Below are 21,394 nucleotides of genomic sequence, written 5' to 3'. Positions count from 1 at the left end.
CTCCATACTCAAAAAGTGACTCATTATAACCAAAATGTGCAAAAGTATCAAAAGTAAAAGTATCAAAAGTATTTTTATAATTTTACATTGCAGAATTGGATTATTATAACTGAGACTGATCATTGTGTGATCATTTGTAGGCTCATTTAATGTTTTTAATCTAAAAAAAAAGTCTAGCAACTATAGCAAATTAAAGAAGCAGAATTAATAACATCCATCCATCCATTTTCTTTAACCGATGAGGTTGGAGCATCTCCCAGCTGACTTACACCACCCTGGACAAGTCTCCAGCTTATCCCAGGGCGCATCCACATTCACATTTAACTAAAAATATAAAGGTACAACATTTCCTATACATGAGCTCATATTACTACTTAAAGTTTTTGGACATTCAAAGGATGAAAATGTTACATCTACATCATCCATCTCCTGTAAACCATTTATCCTTATCAGGGTTGCAGCAGAGTGCTGGAGCCTATCACAGGTGGAGTTGGGACAAGTGGCCAGTTCATCACAGGACTGACAAACACAGAGACAAACAATTCAAAGCATTCATTCTCACATTAACACCTACGGGTAATTTAAGAGTCACCGATTAACCTATTAAGTGCATGTCTTTGGATTGTGGGAGAAAGCCGGAGAAAACTCCAGACAGAAAAGCCTGAGCCGCTTGGATCAGGAAGCTTCTTGTTGTGGGGCGACAGCAGCTAACCACTGCACCATCATCATATGTGACGTTATTTTCAATAAAACAAGTCGGTAGATACTGCACTCACTGGAGAAGCATCTTAAGTAACGCATCAACTGCACAAATCTGACCGGCTGCGTGCTGAATGACAAAATAGATAAATATAAAATAAATCGATAAATATCTTTAACCGGATTTCTGCCTGCAGATATTTTTGATTCAACATGTGGCATTATGAAAGCTGACAGTTGTTTGTGTCAGTGAGAAAACTGGACATAAGTTCAAATGTCTAAATTATGTTACAACTTTCTGCGCCCAAACAACTTTAATCATATTTTAGGAAACACATTCAAAAGCGTTTCATGTATTGGCAGCTTTCTTTTCTGAGCTACAAGGTTGCTTTTTGTGTGAGTCAGAACAGAGGCTACAAACTGTTATTGGATAACAAAAAAAATGAACTTTCTGTTGTGTTGTGCTGAACAGTGAACGCTTACAAAGACACAAAGTGACATTTCATTTGGCACTGGGAGGAAAAAAAAAAAGAATAGAAGTTTAAAGCGTTTAAACTTAAATCCATCTTTTATTGACGTTTATGTTCAATGTATGGTCTGTAACATCACAATAGCATACTGGAAATTAGTACAGGAAGAAGGAATGGTGAATACCCTGGGTGTTTCATAAACCTTGCCTTCCTTTAGTCTTCTCAATAAGGTCAAAGGTGAAGGTTGAGTGGGCCATACATTATACTCTCAAATGCACATTTAGTTTCTCATTACCTCATTCCGTCTCCAAAATACAGCATTTTTTTTATTTTTATAAGAGCTGAAAAGCACAGGAATAAATAAAAACGAGTGTGGAATTTATCATTGCCATCACACATCTGTCAATTCTAAATAGTATGTATATGAAGAGAGACCAGAGACGACAGGAGGAGGTGACAGAGAGTACAACGGTTCATCTCCATGCTCGAAAAAAAAAAATTAAAAATCCCACTCGAGGAATGTCACGTGTGCCATGTTGTCACCGCTTCCAGATTCTCACCTCGTCTTGTGCCATCCTCGCGGTCTCATCCAACCACAGCCGGCACAGAATGACTGTCAGGTTCAGGAGACGGCACGCCGTGTAAAAACTTTACTCAACAAAGCCAGGCGTCGAATAATTCAGGCGTCACCTCGTTTCCTTTTGAAAAAAAGTCTGACGTCTTTCCCATGTGACTCTTCAGATTATATTCCAACAACAAGAATAATGATCAAGTACTTAATTTTTTTTTTCTTTCCAAAACAAAAAAGGGAGCCAAGAGAGTTTTGTTTTGTCATCAAATGACTGATGAGGAGAAAATGTGATGCTGCAGTGCTGCTCGTATTCAGTCCATGCAGTGGAATCAGTGTGAATAATGAAAAAAAATTACATTCAGAAAAATAAATGTTTCTCCCTCCTTCCCTCCCTTAATTCCTCTCCTAGCCCAGTGTCTGATATAGCTTAAACATAAACTCAAAGCGAGGGCTGCGTTCAGTGTGTGGTAAAACAACGTTAAAAAGTCAGGAAATATAATGTTGGACTGATTTAATCTCAGGAACAATATCCACTCAGAAGCAATGCAAATTAAATCATCTATTTTGTCATTTAAAATTGAATTTAAAAAAAACAAACATTATCTTGTGATGATTTTATGATGATTTTCCTGTCTAACGTTGTGTTACACCACACTGAACATGCCCGCTATCTCCCACTCGCACACAAAATACTACACTCCTCCCTCCATCACAAAACATGCACAACTATAGAGATCCCGTCCCTCCCGCTCCCTCAACCACAAACAAAGAAAAAAATAAAAATAAAAATTGAAATCGTCCCATTGAAACAACGCAACTGCAAAAGAACTACACATTCAAGTACCTATTTGTCGTATGGCACCAAGAGTAAGTGTACCACAAGGACATAAATCAGCCAGCAAACTCTGTCAGGCCTATTCTCTTTCAATACTGCCACTTCAAAAAGCACATTGAATGACTGGGAAAAAAAAAAGGGTATATTACAGGTTTGTATATATGCATGTACATAAAAGAACACACATGACAAGTGTGTGTGTGTCCACTTTGTCTATGAGCTTGTTTTAAAGAAAGAAAGAGGCTTTTCTGATAAATATCCATTTCTGAATTAGTGCTTAGGTCGACAGAAATGAAACGGACTCTGGAGTCTCTGAAGGTAGCTGCGGAAAAATGTGTAGATTCAGTGACAGTGTGAACACAGCTGCGTGTGGAGGGCCTATTCTCATCTGTCCTACAGTGTCCATCCTTTACTTCATACAGTGAAAACACACACACACACACACACACACACACACACACACACACACACACAAAAACTACTTCTCTCTCCCAATCTGCTGCACAAGGTCACGCTCCCCTTGTCGTTTGTTATCTATCTGCCATCGGACCACAGCCACAGTACTCTGAAAAGCCATATACACCATAAAACATTAAAAAAAAGGACATTGTTTTTGTTTTTTCTTTTACACAGGATATCTGGGAGATAGAAAAGGCGTGCTGTAGCAGAAGCAGGATTGTTCGCGTGTGTGCGTGTGTTGAGAAGAAATGGGGAAGAAGAAGAAGAAGAAAAAGAAGAAGCTGGAATTCCTTTTATCCCGAACCCTGTCTTTGGAAAGCTGCTGTGCGGGAACGCTGTGTGTGCAACTGTTCTGTGTTTTTAATTTGTCTACACACACACACACATACAGACCACACACACACACACACATTAGGCCACAACGAATACCATGTCTGGGAATTAAGATGAAATAAAGAAATCAAAATATATATCTATTTATATATATATATATATATTTATATGAATTTAATATATAATTTCTATCTTTCTATCTCTGAAACAACAGCAGGCTCAAAAGCTTATGATTCTGGCAATGTGTCTGCTAACGCAAAGGAAAGCCGAGTGTCTTCTGTCGTATGAAGAGACGGCGAAAGCGAAAGGAGTGAGAGAGAGAGACAGACAGCGGGGAAGAGTGAGAAATCAACTGTTTGGTAATATCCTTTAAGAGATGGGAGGAAAGAGAGTGAGCAGGGACGTGCAAGAAGAGTCATCACACTTTGAGTGTCATGTCCTGTTGCAGCCTGGACACGGCATAGAGGAGCTGAACTGAAATGTGTTGCCAGGCAGACTCTCCCCTCCTGTACAGGTGTGTAGCCCCCGTGTGATTTTGAGGCTTTAACCAGGAGGTCTTTGGATAGTGAGGACTTCAGAAGTTGTTGTTTTTTTTAAATCTGGGAGTTCAGTGATGCATTTCGAGCGTGCTGGGTGGTTGGACAGGTAAAGTGTTGGGCCCCCCCCCAGTTTGAGTACCAGTAATGCCCAGAACCCCCCAAAAGCTCGCCCGACTTGGACAGCGTAGCTTGGAGGTGTGTGGGAGTCGTAGGCTTGTGTGGTCGATTGGCTGCCAGTCAGGTGCAAGTTACGTTCACACTTAATAAGAAATAATGCCAACAAAACGAGAAAAAAAGATGAAGCCAACAAACCACTTCAGTCTATTCAGTATCTCGTTCATGAGCGGCTGGTTTGGTATTGGCTGGCTAGATGACTGAGCTGCGAGGTCCTCCCTTCTCTTCTTAGTTGGAGCCGAGCAGGGCTGCTGCTCCCGCGTCTCCGTCAGTCAATCAACAACAAAAACAACCACCACAAAGAAAGCAAAGAAAACGACGGGCAAGAGAAACTGTGCTTGTTTGCTTCTCCTCGGTTACACTGTGTACGCAATTCTGCTTTCAGACTATCAATGCAGTCGTTCTGCATGTTTCCCTGTTCTTGTTCTACAAAAAGAACCAACAAAAAAATCTGTTTTGCAGTCGTCCAACACCAGGTGTGTTTTGTAAAAGAAAAAGATTCGGCTTGGATTGATCTCTCAGTGTGGGGCGGGTGGGGTACTAAAAAAAAAATAATAATAAAAATAAAAATATCCCAGAGGAAATTAAAAAGGTGACTATGGATGTGATCTCGTGTGGAAAAGTGGTCCTGTTTTTGATCGGGCAGTTGTGCTGGACAGCTACCAGTGGTCCTCCATCTCGGCTCCGTTCTGCAAGAGGAAAGCCAGCAAGAGGAAGGAGAAGGAGGAGAGATGAGGGGAGGAGGAATGAAAGAAAGGAAAGAGGGAGGACAAAAAGTGGGCATATCGTTATCGAATGTCTGACATGACGGTGACAGTGATTTTGTTCCCCAGCCCCGGACTTCAAGGTCCTCTGATCAACACAACAAAATATAGAAATAAATAAATAAAGCAGCATAAGCCAGGGCACACGTTCACCTTCAGTGTGTGGGTTCTTTCTGCGACAATATGCCAACACAACAATCCCTTCGGTCTTTACCGCGGGGAGCGACACAGAAACGAAGACTGGTTTTTAACTGGCGTGCAAGTTGTGGAGGGTGACTGAGTGAGACAGCGATGCATGCGTGTAGGGCCCGGTGCATGCGTGTTCGTGTGTGTGCGTGTTGACGTGAGAGAGAGGGAGGGGCTGACAGGACCAGAAAAAAAAAACGACCATTCATCCTCATCCAACCTTGGAGAGCCATGTCTGCACACAGACACGCCTTAAAAACTCTTAAAATGGAGCTCCACATGCTAGAGAGGAGATCAAAACAGGGAGACTGATGGAGGAGTGACAGGGGAGGGGAGGTGGGGGGGTTATGCGTAGCAGCTTTGCCACTTGCATGCCTGTAAGAAAGCGTGAGTGAGTGTGTGTGTGTGTGTGTGTGTGTGTGTGTGTGTGGATGAGGGTGTGTGTTTCCTCACATGAGGGGAGGGCAGTGGGGGAGGGGGTATAACAGTTATATATGTGATCAACTTACCAAATGAAACAGGAGGGCTGCGTTAATCAGAGGTGAACATACAGTTAGACAAATCGATACAACCCCTTATCAATGTGTGTGTGTGTGCGTGTGTGTGTGTGTGTGTGTGTGTGTGTACTTTACCACACACCATTTTACTATATTTTGAACAATTACACTAATTTATGCTGCGATCTTTGGAGGATTAAAAGGTGCCATCAGTAGTTATTTTCTATTTGTCTCGTCTGCCTTCATTCACTTAAATCTTGCGGCTCTTTTCAATCACTGTGCTTATTGACTGGTTGAACATCATGCTGCCGTCAGTGTGGTTGTTCACTCGCGATTTTGATCAATAAAATAAATAATAAATATCCTTGGAGTCTATTAGAGACCGAGCTTGACTGTGCTCCAGCCCCATTTAAAGTATGACGCACTGGCACTACAGTATTGGAGAGAGTTTGAATGCAGAACCTTTTTGCTGGAAGGCGACGGCGCTAACCACTGCACCACCCTGCTGCACAGAGAGAGGAAATGTTGTAATTTTGTTGTCAGTTCATCCCGGAATAAAATAAGTACTGCAGATAAAGCTTTAAATGTCACTGTAACGTCAGGTTTAATGGTAGTTGTAATACTGTAGCAGCACCTCAGCTGAGTCAGTTTACACATTGATACGTGCCACTAGGCTTGTTATTAAATTATTGATAATTTGATACTTTGTTGATATTGTGTTTTACAACAATACAATCTCTGTTAATTATATATTCAACAGTATCTAAAGTACTGAAGTTGCCATAAGGACGATCATAAATTGCAGTATTACAAAGTAGTTTGTGAGTAAACATTAAAATAAGTATTGAGAATTAAAATGGTGACATAAGAAATAACTACTACTAGAAAGATGGTAATGTATTCAATGTGTGTTTAGTAACTTTCTCCTGTACTAGCACTGTGTGCAGGTTGTTAAAAAGAATAAAATATTTCTTATTTTTGCCTGTTATCAAAAGGTATCGACTATCTTTTTTTCAACTAGAATTGTACTGAAGTTTAAAATTTTAGCATTGTGACAACCTCACAGTCTCACAACTTAATTTGGTTTCTGAAACAGATGCCTGTGTGATGCATGTGCAGTGCTGTGCGGTTCCGGTTCTGACTGTGACAATAATGTTTAAATGCGACAAATATTAAAGATGTACTTATTTTGAGGTGATTTTTTATTTTTTTTGCTGTTCCTATTTTTATGTGTCTAAAATTGATTGACAATTTCTCCTTTGTTACTGTCAAGCCCTGCCATATTTTACTGATAGCACCTTTAAATGTAGACATACAAGTAAATGCTGTTATGTAATTATGTAGTCCTCACTGATTAAACATTACAGCTTCCTTAAATTAAGAACAACTCAAATCTATTTAAAGTCGTTGTGTGTAGAATTTGAAAATTTGAGGCCTTGGCACTAACTTGTGACACATAAGGGCCTACTGTATAAGCAGAGTAGAAAACATCCTTGTGTGAATGTGTGCATGTACATGTGCGCATAAGGAAAACAATCACAGTAGCTCCACGTCTTCACAGACAAACCAAGACGACACTACAAGCTAAGACCTCCGTGACGAGCACACACAAAACCCCTTCTGGGAGTCTGGCTCCACCTGTCCATCAGTAACACACACACACACAAACATACAAGAACACACCAGACGCAACAGCTAATAAACAAGCGGACAGAGCTTTATCGTGACCGCAATGCTAACGGTCCTGAAGACTCAGTGTGCTGTTCCCTCACAGACACGTGATCAATCATGTAAAAACACATACCGTACGTAACCAGCAACCACTGCAACACAAAATAAAGTAAAGTAAATAAAGTACAGGTCTCTGCATGACACATGCAGTGCATTCCACGCACAATTTGCCACAATTTGTGGCATTTATTTTCCAGTTTATAGGTTTACTTGTGAGGCTGTTTAATGCTTCGTTTATAGCGATGACATTTGAATTCTAAACCAACATTAAATACTGCTCTACACTCACGCTACACACACACACACGGAGAGGCGCAGCAGACGGGATAAAGTTTGCGTTTTGGCTGCATTAAAACAAAATCTGGCAACGTGAGTCCTTCCCACAGGGTTGTGGCAGATGTGTGGTCTTGTTTATTTGTGCTTTCGAATGTACCGGCTGTAAAACAAGGAACAAACAGTGGTTACTTTTTCGGTTTCACTGCTTTGCTCTTGGTAACGCTGCTCCCTGGCTTCATTCACTCTCTCGCTCATTGAGCAGGAGGAAGGGGAACTTTAAATGACATTTATCAGAAAAAAGGATTGTATTGCATTTGTGCTTATGTAGTTGCATGCGGTCTCTGGAACCATACTGAGCATTGGGACAGATAGCAAAGAAGAGGATGGTTGAGACCTATTGCTGCCTTCTTAGACATAATAGATAGCTGCTGTTGACGTTCCAATCTGCGTAAACAGACATCTGTGTCTCCAGACTAGAATATGTTGACAATAACACCTGCATGGGTAAAGACATTCTCTTTGACTAATCCTGGGTGTGTAGTATTTGTGGGTTATCTTGGGGTTTAAAGTCGATCCACCAGGATGAGTTGGGCAGAATGTGAGACCGACTCAGGCACTTCTGATGAACTTTGAGAGTGTCTCTAATTCTCCTTTCTCCTTTTCTAATTCTCCAAGCGTCAATAAATAATACAGCATAAGACATCAGAGGCTGCTGAACACTTTCTTCCTTCCTGACCTCACCATTGACCTTTGACTTCAGCAATTTCTCCACAACAGATGATGCTGCAGTAATGATTTGAAAAGTACTGGATCATTGAACTTTTCAGATCATTTTTTATTCATCCTTGCAATGAAATTAGCAAAATAATAAAGAATAAAGCCATAGTCATCCATGGAGGAGCTACCAACCTTTCAGAGACACTTCAAGTCTACACAATGTGTGCTTAAAACTTGGTTTTTCAGTGGAGTAATACGTTCTGCAACACAACACCTAGTGTTGCACTAAATCGGTGCATTGTGTTGGTATCTGGCATTACTACTTCTATTTAGTTTTGACTAGAATTTTACCTTCAGTGTGTGCAGGGGTGTGTGTAAGTCTGCCACTTGTATTTACAATTTAACAACACATAAAAAAGCTTCAGGAGAGCTTCATCATTAAAAAGGGAAACACTGTTCTAGTATAAGTGGCAGATACTTGTGTTTGGAATTGTATTTTGTATTACTTTGGTAATAAATACTGACTGATTCGGCGAGTCTCCTTTGAGGTAGGTGTGTGTTAGGACAGAGAAAATGTAGAAAAAAGGGAGCAAACAAATGAATTGATCTAAGAAATCTTTGACGCACAGGAAGACCCCGTATTTGGTAAAAGAACAAAGACTTGACGAGGCTGTGTTGTCATGCATGCATCACCCGCGATGAGAGCTGACAGGAAAGTGTGCATCATGCACCATGCGCAGAAAAAAAAAACAGATGTTTATCATAATGGGTGTAATGGGCTCAAAGCCACCTCTGAAGTCAACTGTAAAACTTCATCTGCTATGGTTTTGAATGTGAGTATAAATACAATACACACAGAGCACCAGCCTGGTCCACCAGATGGGATGAATCAACAGAAGAGTAAGAGGTTTTCAGAGACCCATGAACTCATATGTAAATGAGACAGCTGATATCTCAGATGTGTTGTGTAGCCTCGAGCGTTCAATTTGTGTGAGTGTGTCAAAGTGTCAAAGAACAAAGCTCATCTTCACCACATAAACTAATACTCACCCCATCTTCCTCCCTGTACGGGTTCAGACGGTTGTATACTGCTTCAATAACATTGCGTCTGCAGGACGAACACAGATACAAAAAAAAAGTGATTAGGTCTCTTGAACTATTCAATTCAAATCATGCGTAAAAGCAACAACAGAGGGCGTGTGTGGTATGATAGGTATGGTTCTCAAACTAGAACCACCCTACTGCCATTTACAGTGCTTCAGATATGGATGATACTGCACAGACGCTACAGCTTGAATCTTCATGCACATGTTCAACACGAAGATCTATACAATCACCACAGTTTAACGGCATGCACCCGAGAGTAGAGCTACAAATATGGTTACTATCTCTTGTTTCTCTTGCTGAGTCGTGGTGTTGAATACTGGCCAAAAAAGCAGAATATATGACGTCACAATGAAGTTGCCCTTTTCAACTTTCTGGATACAAAATGTCATCACTTCATCGTTTTATCCTGTTAGATATCTGTGTGAAATCTTGTCATAATTGCCGTACTGATTACCGAGTTATGGCCAAAAGCAAAGTTTTGTGAGATCACAATAACCTTAGCCTTTGATCACCATATCCTAATCAGATCATCTTTCCAAGTCCAAGTGTGCATTTGTGCCAGATATATTAAAGTATCCCTTTGAGGGGTGGAGGTCCTTACTTGCTGGCAAGGCCTCCCCCTGGTGGCAGAGTGGGCATGCTGTTGTCGGTGGACAGGTTCCTCATCACTGTTACCAGGTCCGGAAACCCCACCTCCGCTGACCGAGACAGCATCTCTAAAACAACAGTAGTCATTGTTGTTAACACAAGTCAGTACTAACTGATAGTGATAGCCAAGAACAGCTGGGGAGAGACAGGAAAAAGGGGGAAAACAGAGGAGCGGGACCAAAAATGTGAAGATGGAGACCGTACGAGTGAATTTGTGGAAACAAGTGTCTGACAAAGAGTGGGAGAGAGAAATGGTGACAGAAAGAGGCCTGCAACCGAGTTGAGAGTGGCATGAGGCCAGGTCGATGTTCAGCCAGAGCATTCCTCTGCCTCTTTCTTTTCTCCTCTTTCTATTCCCCCTTTCTTTCGTTCTATCTTCCAGTATTAGACAGTATCTGGAGCCAAATATTTACTCTGCTTCACCAAAACCAAATTTTTTTGCATTACCCTAAAATGTGAAATAATTTGAGTTCACTCTGGAGTTACAAACAAATAATTTGTGTTGCCATCTGCATTAAATAGCGTCTTCCAAATACTAGACACAGGTGTTTCAATTCTTTGGATCAAGACAAATCAGGTACGACTCATTGTGTGTAGTCTGAGAGTTTAGGAATACGTTTCATCTTTGACCAGCCTTGATGTTATATGAACTAAACGTAACCAGGAGAGGGAGGTTGCATAACCAACGAAGACTAGAAAAGCTGTTTGTGTTCATCAGAGGGCCTCATGCATCATGAGGAAAAAAAAAAGATGGGATGAAATGAGGAAAAAAAAGTACAGAAAGAAAGACAAGAGAGGGAGCAGGGATTCCTTCCAAACAAGTGTTTGTACGCGGGACGAGAGAGAAAGATGCGTTTACTGAGGGAGAGGGAGGAGAGGAGCGAACAGGGAATAAAGAGGGAATGATGCCTGCTGAAATGGAAAAGGAGGTCAGGATGGTGTCATTCGTCTGCTGTGAGCCGGAGTTAACTTGGCTGGAGGTTAGACAATAGAGTGGCAGTGTCAGTGGAGAAAACATGCAGACAGATATAATACACAGTTTCCACTGGAGAAGGAAAAACTACACCTTTTTAAAACAACAGTATTAATGGATGTTACTAATTATAAATAATGTAAACATGCAGCTGTTCAGGAGAAAGTAAACAAATACGACAATTATAAAGTACAATTTTTGAATATTTAACCCATTATATTTCATATTTCTCCACCCGTCCGTTCTCACCTTCCACTTGAGACTCCAGATAATTGTTGAGTTCAGCGTCTTTCCTCACAGCTTCCTCTGACACTTTGGGAGCGTTGGGCAAACACACTAACACAACACTCATGTTATCCCGACTCCCCTAAGATGGATGTGAGGAGAGAGGAATGAAGAGAGGGCAGGTAAGAGAAGGAGTTATTGTGCAGTGCTAAACTCTAGACTCTCAAGTCGAAACTGCCTAAACATATTATTTTCTTATTTGGGGGACCATTGCCTTATTAGCCCGAGACATTTAAGCTGTTACAAAACATTCTGTTATGTCTCTTTAGAACAGAAATTGTACATTTATGGCAGGGAATTCAAAAGGCCTCTTGGTGAAACAATAATTTTACAAACTAATTGTGATTCTGCCAGATTCCACTCATTTCAATCTATCTGACCAAAAACAAATGTGTACACACCTTGTGCAGGCAGGTGTCCACCACTTCATTGCAGACTCTCTCCAGGTCATCAGACACCTCAAGCCTAGACTTCACAAACTCGCACAGCTCCTCATTGGACATGACATCCCAGATACCATCACACGCCAGGATCACAAACTGATCCTGTTCCGGGGCCCGAACCATCTCAAACACAGCTGGTTCGGGGCTAACCAGCTGCTCTGTGGGGCCCTTCCCTTCCACACACTTGTAATCGTAGTCCCCCAGGGCCCTCGATACAGCCAGTGACCCATTAACCCTCTGAATCATCACTGAGCCGCCAGCATTCTGGATGCGCTCTCTCTCACGTGGGTTGCAAGGCTTGTGGTCGAGTGTAGAGAAGCACACGTGTGAGTTGCGGTATAGAACAGCTCGAGAATCGCCACAGTTAATGAAGAAGAAATGGTCGGGCGACAGGAGGATTCCCACTGCTGTGGAGCCGCTACGGTCCATGCCATTTCGAAGGTCAGAGAAGCTGCGCATGTGCTCATCAATTCTCAGGAAGCCTGTCCGGATACCAACTTTCACAGCCTCCACTGTCAGAGGAACCGGTGCGGGAGGCTCAGTGGTGGAGCTGTCTGAACCAGCCTGGGATCCTTGCGTCCCTCCTGCCTCAAAGCTAGCGCTGATTATGTGTTCCAGAAGATGCTTAGAGCAGTAGTTGGCAACTTTCGAGCCGGCGTGACCGTCGTACACAGCGAAAAAGGACCAGTCAGTCATACCAGGAGCAGGAAGCCCCAGCACAGCTGTGTGAGCATCCTCCATCTCCACCCGCCAGCCCTGCATGGAGCTCAGCCCATAGCGCAGGTTGTTTCCCTCACCATGTAAGTTGTGCTTCTCGGTCTTGGGCTTGTCCAGGAACGCACCCATGGCTCTGCCCTAGAGAGACCCACTGCTAGCTGTGGGAGACGATAAAAAGAGACACACACAAGACAAAAGAAAAAGAAAGACTTGAAGTCAACAGTTCAGTCCATTCAGGTCTGTAATATTTTGACACAATACTAGAATGAACATCTGGTTTGGTAGTTTGGTAGCTTTTAGGACATCTTTTACGACTTTACTGATTGTATTTTCAGCTACACAACAGCTGTGCTCACATCCCACAATATATATACCAAATACATACTTTTCTGAGAGATAGTTAAAGAATTATTATTTCAAGTAAAGGAAGACCCAAAATTACATTACTTTACATTTATTTTCTAAGATGTACTCCTTGTTCACAGTTTGCCCCCAGGCCCGTGTGTGTGGATCATTGTGTGATAACTGTTCTTTCTCTAAGCTGACATTTTTATGGAGGCATAGATATTAACATTAATTATGGCTTCGTTAAATTTAGATGTACCAGTAGTAGAGCCCTTGATATTGTGCACGTTGCCTCAACTGCATTGCTCCTACGATGAGTGTTAACTTCTGACTTTCCGATCCAGCTGTTCACCTGAGAACGGCAGGTGCGCAACAAATAACCGTTCATCGCGACCATTAAACTGAAAAGGAGCAGCAAGAGATACGATTAAAGCGTTCGTCTTTATGGATATTAAAGCCGGAGGAACAGTCACATTAATCATCAAGATGTTCTCACACAACTAACATATTAAAACAAGCAAGAATATAGTAGCACAGATGATACTTTGAGTGCTCTCTTGCAGTACGTTCATCACTTCACAAAGACAAAACTTCATATCTGCAGACACCTGATCTGTTGAATGACAAGATATATATATTCATGCTGCCATGGGTGGATTAAAAAAGTTCAGCCAATCCTGATGCATATATTCTCTCAATTATACCTAAAAATGCACGAACTGTCCTCCAAACAAATACTACCTGTAAGTGAATTGAACTGAAATAAGATTCATGAGTCAGTTACTTCATTTAATAGCATATATTTCCAAAATTCTGAAAATTATAGATGCCGTCTCATCTAACAAATACAGATTACAGATCTCAACTGACTCTCTGAAAATGTAAACCCTGCAGATGGACCCACAGATTTCTTTTTAGGAGATTGTGGAAGTCTTGGACTGTTGGAGCTTTTAAGCATGTATGTGTTTTTTCTTTTCTTTACCTGTTTACTTAACAGGCCTGAAAGAACAATTGAACCAAACAGTGATCATTGCTCATCATATCCAGAAATAGCACAGCTACTTTGGTTTATGCTTTAATAGAGTGAGGAGCAGGCTTAAAAGCTTCTTTGGCCAGCCAGAAGTGGCTACTAAGAGCATTAACAAACTCGAGAGGAAGTGTTATCTGTCCAGAACTGCACCTGCATTAGCTTAATGAACAGCAGCATCAAGCCGCTTGATGGGAGAGAAATATCCAGCCGACTTTAATTGGTTACATAACGTGAGAACATGAACTTATACAAAATTATTGATTGTCACACTACTTAATAGCCTCTTAGCCTTGGAAATGGCACCTTAATTCATGAAAATATCAATAAATGCTACTTAGAAAGAAGTTGCAAGGTTCGGGTCTTTCAAGGTGAACGTGATTAAGACTAATGGTTACATTTCTACAAATGTCGACATGGGGGGTCATGTCATGTGTGACTTCAACCACAGGTTTGTGAAGAGCCGTTTTGAAGATCAGAGTATGTGGTTCTGGACGCTGCTATGTTGGCAGTTCTTACTCTTCCGGGCTGATCTATAACTCAGCAAAGACGTTGAGCATCCTTGTGACCTGAGACAGGCTGAATGGCATCTGGGTGCTCAAACAAGTCACCCGTAACAGCACCCACCTGTCAATCAAAGCAGCCATGCTGGTAATTATGTATAACTTTAATTTTATAACTAAAACTTTTTTGTACCAGGCTGTAAACACGTTTATTTTGGGGCGGTCGGTAGCGCAGTGGGTTAAGCGGCCGCCCCGTGTGTGGAGGCTATAGTCCTTGCTGCAGCTGGCCCCGGTTCGAATCCGGCATCTGACGGCTAATTTACTGCGTGTCACTCCCACTCTCTCTGCCCCCTGCTTCCTGTCTATCTTCAGCTGTACTATCAATAAAGGCACAAAAGGCCAAAAAATTATCGTAAAAAAAACAAAAAAAAAAACATTTATTTCTGCTGTGTAATATGGGAGCTTATGGTGACTGACTTCTTCTGTAGCCAGCCTCAAGTGGCCATTCAAGAAACTGCAGTTTTTGGCAGTATGATCCAAAAACCAAAAGCAGTATTGATCATGGTTATTTTATTTTTTTTATAAAAGAGTGAATGATCAGGTTTGTCTGACTTCCAGTCTCCTATCAGATAAGACAGGTGTGTTTTGTTTTGCTATCAGTAGACAAAACACAAACGTACGCACTGATCACATATCAGATGGAATACAGACACACACACACACTGAACTTATTATCGAGCAGATATCAAAGCACAATCACCAAACCGGATCATTTGCTCTTTCACCTGTGCAGCAGCCGCGTACACACTGCACTGAGACGAGCGCCCTTTTATTTCAAGGCTCTCTGTAAGTCAGCACATTAAGACAAAACATAAATACATAAGCACTGAGAACTCCAGGGAATGATGTCACCCAGTCTGATGTCTCCATGGTTACACAGCTTGGAGTGGCAGCTGAGTGGTTGCCTTAGCAACAGAAGCAGTAGGTGTTGGTGGTTGCAGCTTGCGACAAGAGGGCTGCAAAGCCGTACCACTGCGTGTGTTTGCCTACATGTAGCCGTTTATGTGATGTAAGATGTATGACGTTTTAGGTTTACGTCTCTAACTAATGCTCTGATTTACTCACGACACACACACACTTCTCCCACGGCAGGATCAGGTCAGAGTTAAAAAGCTGGCTCAAAGACGGGCACACAGGTCTCAGACTTCAGACAAGAAGTGCAGCTTTAACAAGCTAACTCGATTTAACAGTCAGCTGCTGATGGGATCCACGCAGGGCCAGATTAGCCTGTCAAACACAGACCACAGATTTCACACAGCACTGAACTACCTCTCACGTAACAGCTCTCTCTCTCTCTCCAGACTCTCATTTGGCGACATACAGAGTACAGTATGTGATGTCACAGCTTACATCCTCATTTTAACTACTCAATTTGGTGAGGAAATGTAGCAAATGAGCAATGAATTAACCCAACATGATCATAAAACTATCAGTCAACACGATACCTTGTGAACATGCCAACAGAAACAGGTGCAACTGAGAGAAACGCATTCATGATTGTCAGAAAACCGGAGATAGCCAGAAGGGGATACTGATGCCAGATAAAGACCCTCCTGCTTCATCCTAAAAGTATAGTTGGTGCAGTAGTCAAAGGTTTGTTCATTTCAGGGTACAGTGGCGAGTTGTGCAGTGCTGTGTCTTAAAAATCACCCAGTGTGTGCAATGTATCTGTCTGCTTTAGCCTGAATGTGAATACAGAAATGATCCGATAATGCAGTGCAATAAGCAAAAATCTATAGACTAGTCAAGAGCCACCTACCATGATGCACTACAGACAGAAACTGGACTGGCAGATGAAAGGAACGGCCTGAGTAGTGTCTGAATATTGTTTTTCATACTAAATCATCCACTATGAAATATTCCCTGTGTAGTTGACCAATGGCAAATAAGTGAATGATTATCAATTAATCTGTCCATTATTTTCTAGATAAATAGTGAAAAATGTCTTCAAATTTCTTCTTTTGACAATCCAAATGCCAACATTATTCAGGTTAATATGATAGAAAACAGAGAAAAGCAGGAAATATCCATATCTGAGAGGCTAAAAACAACATTTCCCGTCATTTTTGAATGAAAAATTTAAATGATTAAATCAATCAAAACAGTTGTTGGCAATAATTTTACTGTCGATTGACTCATCTACTAAGCGATTTTGGGGTTTGCCATTAATACTGCGAGTAATGCTGAGATTTATATTATAAACCAACGCGTGATGGTTCACCACAAGAATACAGACGTGAGGTTTTAATGATAAACACTGAAGAAGTAAACTACTGTGATTCGATCAGTAGTCAATGAGAGGAGCTTCATGAGACGGAGAACCTCAGTGGCTAAAACAAATCAGAGAAATCAAGCACTGCAGCATACATAGTATTCTTTAAGTCCGTGTCTTGACTCACTTCCTCTTTGCAGTTATCTCTGGTTGAAAAAAGCCAATGCTGAGTGCATGGGGTAGATCTTAAAATGATCAGTTTCCACTAATGTGCTTATATTGCCATTTAGGCAGGGGATCATCTTTCTGCTGATTAAGTACAGGAGCTGTTCGAGGTCACGTTCATATAAAAAACACACAGTGTGCATACATACGACCCGCGCTGCCAACAGCGATACGGTGAAGTTCTGTGTAAACGTAGTTGTCCCACACATTGGTTCCTATGCGGCTATGATCAGGGTTTAGTGTTGAATAGTAAAGATTCAGGGCTTTGCTGAAAACATTCAGGGCTTAAGCCCTGTAGGCCCGTCCCTGGCGCCACCTATGATTAAGTATCCATTAGCCACGTACGGTTTCGAAAGAGTAACAAACTCCAGGTTGGTGCAACGCACTGCCCTCACGTTGTGATTAAAACTGTAACTCAAACAGAATGGGTTTCTCTCCCTCAATATGAGCTCGGTTTTTACAAATTGGAGAGATGGAACAAACAGGCCGGGGGATATCACAGATCCTCCTCTTTGATGACTCATCACTGAAGTCGCATCAGAAGCAGTCAATTTCCCAGAACAAGTGCTCTTTGAAGGAGAGACGTCTTCAGTCATCTTCAGTGCAGCGGCGTCAGGTAAGCCGGGGCTGTTATATGACCAGACAGGAGTCTATCAGACTACAAGCCAAAGAGGAGGAAAGCAAATGTGTCAGGATATACTGAACCTACGAGTAGGCTCCCTGCAACAGGAAGAGCGTGTGTACTTGTATATACTTTCTGTCTTTTACCAGAAACCTGGCCTGTCTTCAATTTGACTCCCAGGCCTTCTTAAGAAAAGTTGAGAAACAGTGAGATGTGGTGAAAAGCAGAGGCAGAGGGATAAATTATATTTTATTGCACGGGTTCAACATTTAGCCATGTAGTAACTGCTTCAAAAGTTAATTCTTGAAGGACACACTGCATCAGCATGTGCAACGTGTTTTCATACTACTAACAGACAGTAAAATGTATCCAGATGGTTGACCTGATCCAGTCTTGGCCACATTTACTGTATTTTATAGGTTTAAAATCAGTCCAGATTCTTCTTCATCCAAGCTGACAGAGTCGCAGTCAAGCTGCTTTTCTTATTTACAAATATAACTTTTTATGTACATGGATTAGTAGTTCAATCTGACTGAAACAAAAGTACATTACATAAAGGTTTGCACCTCAGTGTCATATGCATATTCCAGATTTTTATGCACTGGTATCATTCGGGACATCAGCTTACACGAGCAGTATGTACATGCTGGCTAATTCTAAAATAGAAAACAGTGTAATCAGCAAATGAATCTGCAACTCTGGTCTTTTTCTGTTCAGACACACACATGCACGGTTTATCCGTCTCCACCTCTTTGGCACTTGACAAACGTATCTTTGAGCTATTCCAAGTTAACGCCGTGTCTGAGCGCGTGAAGTGACTCAATCGATTCAGGACGTATAGATAAATAAACGCCTTTGGGACGAGGCCAGTAGACTCACACAGTAGTCATAGGTTAAAAAAAAAAAACAGCAATGGCTAGTGCAGGATTTCACATCAAGGTGCCAACGCAAACATGCCAGTGATGATGCTGCCATTTCTGGAACACACTGTCACACACAAACACACACACCAACAACAAGCCAATAAAACTACCCACAACAAGGCAATAAAACAAGAACAGAATGGGAATAAATAACATGACATTTAAATCCATAATTAGGCGACACCATGACTTACACCCACGGTGTAGGACGGACAGGTTCCTGCTGCTTTCAGACTTTACAACACCTGCACCACCTGATCATGTTGTAGTCTCCTGTTCATGTCTCACTGCAATTTTATTTCATTTATACCTTGCAGTTATTATTTATATCATAGTCACTTACTTTTGTAATATTATTTATATTATGGTCACTACTCTTGCAATAATATTATTATTTGTATCATGGTCACTTTCTTTGCAATATTTCTTACACTATGGTCACTTTACATTACAATACTCTTTTTATACATCATGCCACTTTTATCCTCAGTATTTGTCTGTTTGAAGTTTGTTTTTCCTGTTTATTGTGTAGGTTATAGATATTTCTGTCTGTTTATTGTGTTTTCTACTTTTCTAATTCTGTAGTGTATGCTACACTTTCCTCTGCTGCTATAATAAGTATATTTCCCTGTGGTGGGATGAATAAAGTGTATCTAATCTAATCTAATCTAATCTAATTTAATCAAACACCAGAGATAAAAGAAATAAAAACTTGAATTACATAAAAAAATATGAGAGAGAGATGGGTCCTTGATGATCTTCTGGGCTTTCCCTTTTGATAAGTGATAAATATAGAATAGAATCGTCAAATAAATGTGTTCAGTTGAAGGAAAACGTTAAACGTTTTCTTTACAAGAGAAAAGTCGACCTTTAGTCCCTCGATGCTGAAAATTCCAAAACTTGATGCTACTCTATAATATAATAATATTTATAATTTGTATCATGGTCACTTTCACTATATTTGTATTTATTTATATACACTATTTCCTACACTATGGTCACTTTACATTACAATACTCTTTTTATATATATCATGCCACTTTTATCCTCAGTACTTGTCTGTCTGAAGGTTGATTGTTTTTCATGTTTATTGTGTAGGTTAGATATTTCTGTCTGTTTATTGTGTAGGTTATAGATATTTCTGTCTGTTTATTGTGTAGGTTATAGATATTTCTGTCTGTTTATTGTGTAGGTTATAGATATTTCTGTCTGTTTATTGTGTAGGTTATAGATATTTCTGTCTGTTTATTGTGTAGGTTATAGATATTTCTGCCTGTTTATTGTAGGTTATAGATATTTTTCTGTCTGTTTATTGTGTAGGTTATAGATATTTCTGTCTGTTTTGTGTAGGTTATAGATATTTCTGTCTGTGTATTGTGTAGGTTATAGATATTTCTGTCTGTTTATTGTGTAGGTTATATATATTTCTGTCTGTGTATTGTGTAGGTTATAGATATTTCTTTCTGTTTATTGTGTTGTTTTGCCTTTTCTACTTGTTTTCTAAGTACATTTCCCCGTGGTTGGATGAATAAAATATATCTAATAAATGGTTAACAGACATCTGATGTGAGTCACACTTCATAAGCAGCAGATATATAAATAAATAAACAAAACCAAGTGTGGTTATTATCTCATACAGGCTTTACATTATCTACAGAAAGCTGCTTCAACCTATTATTAACTGCCAGATTGATGCTAATGACACATTTGAACGCTGTCCAGTCAAACACAGGATAACAACAAACACAAACCCGGGCGTGTTAAATATCCGGCAGGTCGATAATATCATATATAATCACCATGGAGATTATATAACCACAGTTTTGTCGTTATGATGCATAAAAAAGACGTTAGCTGTAACTGAAAATGAGGCCACTTTGTGTTGCTAACTAGCAGCTAGCGAAGTCCACACTTGTCAAAATGTTGTCCAGCCAGTGTCATCGTGCTGGATTTGTACTTACTTTGTAGGAACTGTGTCTGTCAGTCCTCCTTCTCGTGGCTTTGAGTGGCAGGCTTGTTGTGATGAGGCTTATCTCTCGTTTTAATGTTTCTCGGCCCCTCTTCGGCTCCGGCAGCTAGCTGATCACAGGCTAGCCAGCATTTCACACGATCAGTTCTCCTTTCAGCATGTCCCTGCACCGGAATAAGGCTTTAATATACATGTTTGGCACCGTGAAACCAGGGGAGCACCAAGTGGATAGCCGCTGCGGAGGCTGTCGGTTAAAAACGAAGTGTCTATGACTTGAATAACTGAGCTAATTTCGGCTAAAGCTAGATGTATGAGGCAGATGACGTTCTTCTTCAACATGCAAGTGTGCGGGAGAGGCGGCCCGCCCCCTTTCTCTCCTGTGATTGGACAAACGCCGATTCGATGCTGACCTGTGATTGGTCAAACACCGAGTCAATCACCGCTCTCCTCTGACATAATGTAAACACTACAGATTTTTAGACTTTAGACTTTAGACATACTGTAGTGGCCATTTGTCCATTAAAACAAATTAAACTTTAAACCAAACAAAATCAAAAGGCCACTGATGCACCATGGGGATGTGGTTTAACGCAGGCAAAAGAAGATGAATGTCCAAACTGAATCCTTGCGTTTTGTGATGATTTATTTCTAAATAATAAAACAAACAAAAGAACAAAGAAAACCATGGCTGCTGCTGCCTCCCTTGCACTGGTAAAAAACCATAGGCCCACCCAGGTGCATGCTGGTACTCAAGGTGCCTACCTATCTAAATAACCTCAAGTGCCCAGTGTGACCCATTTACCAAAAAATAAACCAAAATACCAACCCTGCAAATCTAAATATCCTAAACAAATAATAAATAAACAAATAACAAAGAATATTAGCAAAAAATCTAATCTAAATAAAGCAAACACTTAAATAAATCAAACAAACTTACTCATAATTAGCTAATTAAATTTACAACTAAACACAATGAAGATTAACTTCACAAATAGCTCCTACACATACAACTGTTAATATTCTTTATATAAATGGTGTTGACATCCTGAGTAAAACATGCACTAATAAGAATGTCAGACTTTAC

The 21,394-nt window shown here is 40.7% G+C and overlaps 1 protein-coding gene across 1 annotated transcript; it reads right to left on the bottom strand.

Moving 5' to 3' along the window:
* Window positions 1–1,248: 1,248 nt before the first annotated feature.
* ppm1ba (protein phosphatase, Mg2+/Mn2+ dependent, 1Ba) lies at window positions 1,249–20,670 on the bottom strand. Its single transcript, XM_019253004.2, has 6 exons — window positions 20,303–20,670; window positions 11,666–12,582; window positions 11,229–11,346; window positions 9,960–10,074; window positions 9,302–9,359; window positions 1,249–4,769 (listed from the first exon to the last, which is right to left on the bottom strand). The coding sequence occupies exons 2-6, from the start codon at window positions 12,551–12,553 to the stop codon at window positions 4,740–4,742; spliced, it is 1,209 nt and encodes a 402-aa protein (XP_019108549.1). The 5' UTR covers window positions 12,554–12,582; window positions 20,303–20,670; the 3' UTR covers window positions 1,249–4,739.
* Window positions 20,671–21,394: the final 724 nt, after the last annotated feature.

The sequence above is a fragment of the Larimichthys crocea genome, chromosome III (genome assembly GCF_000972845.2).
Source record: "Larimichthys crocea isolate SSNF chromosome III, L_crocea_2.0, whole genome shotgun sequence".
NCBI classification, from domain to species: Eukaryota; Metazoa; Chordata; class Actinopteri; family Sciaenidae; genus Larimichthys; species Larimichthys crocea.
The sequence above is the reverse complement of the archived record's forward strand: the minus strand, read 5'-3'. Positions and strand labels throughout refer to the sequence as shown.